General features: G+C 33.5%; 1 protein-coding gene across 1 annotated transcript in view; it reads left to right on the top strand.

Annotated features, from left to right (window-relative positions):
- LOC105826142 (sodium/hydrogen exchanger 2-like) overlaps positions 1 to 1,243 on the top strand; it is a 198,613-nt gene that overhangs the window by 103,372 nt on the left and 93,998 nt on the right. Inside the window, exon 5 of the mRNA XM_012664069.1 lies at positions 475 to 671. Within this exon, the coding sequence (XP_012519523.1) occupies positions 475 to 671 (197 nt within the window). The remainder of the gene's footprint in view (positions 1 to 474; positions 672 to 1,243) is intronic.

Here is a 1,243-nt window from a genome sequence, read left to right as displayed (position 1 = left end):
AAAAAGCCTTGAACTATCTGGACGCCTTGCTCATCAAAGATTAAAACCAGCATAGATCACATGACTTAGCTTTTAGTTCACTAGCTTGGGTCAGCTCAGTACTATTAATATTTATAAGACTGAAGAGAAATATTACCTTTTATTTGTTAAGATTGCTTTTGCATAATATCCCAGAGAATCCACATGAGCCTAAGAAAGGGAATTATAGTGCTTTCATTCTAAAAACGTGAGAACAATCAAAAGTGAAACTCAAAAACACAACCAAAACAAAACACAACTATTTAAAGAACACTCCCTGCAAGTAATTTTATGCAATAAATCTTTTAATGGTTTAATTAGTTTAGACTTTTAAATTATCCATCACAAATCCTTGAAATTCCAATCTAGTTTAACACTAATTTATTACAACATAGTTGTAATGTTTTTCTTTCTGTTGGTTAACTACTTGGCTCTTCTTCCTACTGGAAAATTTAGGAGTTCTTGTGCTGACTTTCTTCGTGAACAAATGTCATGTGAATACAGTCACCAGAAAGGACCAGTTTATTATAGCCTACGGGGGATTGAGGGGAGCGATATGCTTCTCCCTTGTTTTCCTGCTCCCAGAGTTTTCCAGAAAGAAGCTCTTCATTGCAGCAACCACCGTTGTGATCTTCTTTACTGTTTTCATACAGGTAAACAAACTATTAAAGTAGTGCAATTTGAAATCTTGCACTTAGATGGAAACGAATAGGCCAGCATTCTCTCTCAAGACTTTAAGATGAGGTAGTTTAGATTTAAGAGAGAGAATTACAGAATGTGAAACTGCTTTTACCATAACTCAAACTGGACATTTACAAAAGCTGAGAGGGGATTTATTTTTAAATTAATAGAGGAATGGGAGGATGTGCCATTTACTCAAGTGGTTGACACTGATAAGCTTTACAAGAAATACTACATTTTAACTACTTAAAAAGGTAAGATTGGAGTTGAGGGCAGAAGGGCCTATAAATAAAATGCTTTAGGATTTTAATTACAAGATATCTTTTCTCTTGAATTGTCTCTTTGGCCTATTCACATTAACAATTCTCTCAAATTGCTAGTTCCCTGAAATTTAGTTCTGTAAAGCTAGTCAAAAGAATTTTGGAAATGTATTAAGTAACTAAAATGTATTAAGTAACTAAATGAGATAGTATTTGAAATTTTATCTAAAATTTTTAACTGGAAAAATAATACGGTGTGTGTGGGGGGCGGGCATAAGATAAGT

Source organism: Propithecus coquereli, unplaced genomic scaffold, assembly GCF_000956105.1.
Source record: "Propithecus coquereli isolate 6110/MARCELLA unplaced genomic scaffold, Pcoq_1.0 Scaffold86, whole genome shotgun sequence".
Taxonomy (NCBI): domain Eukaryota; kingdom Metazoa; phylum Chordata; class Mammalia; order Primates; family Indriidae; genus Propithecus; species Propithecus coquereli.
Note: the sequence above shows the minus strand (reverse complement) of the source record. Positions and strands in the feature narration are given on the sequence as shown.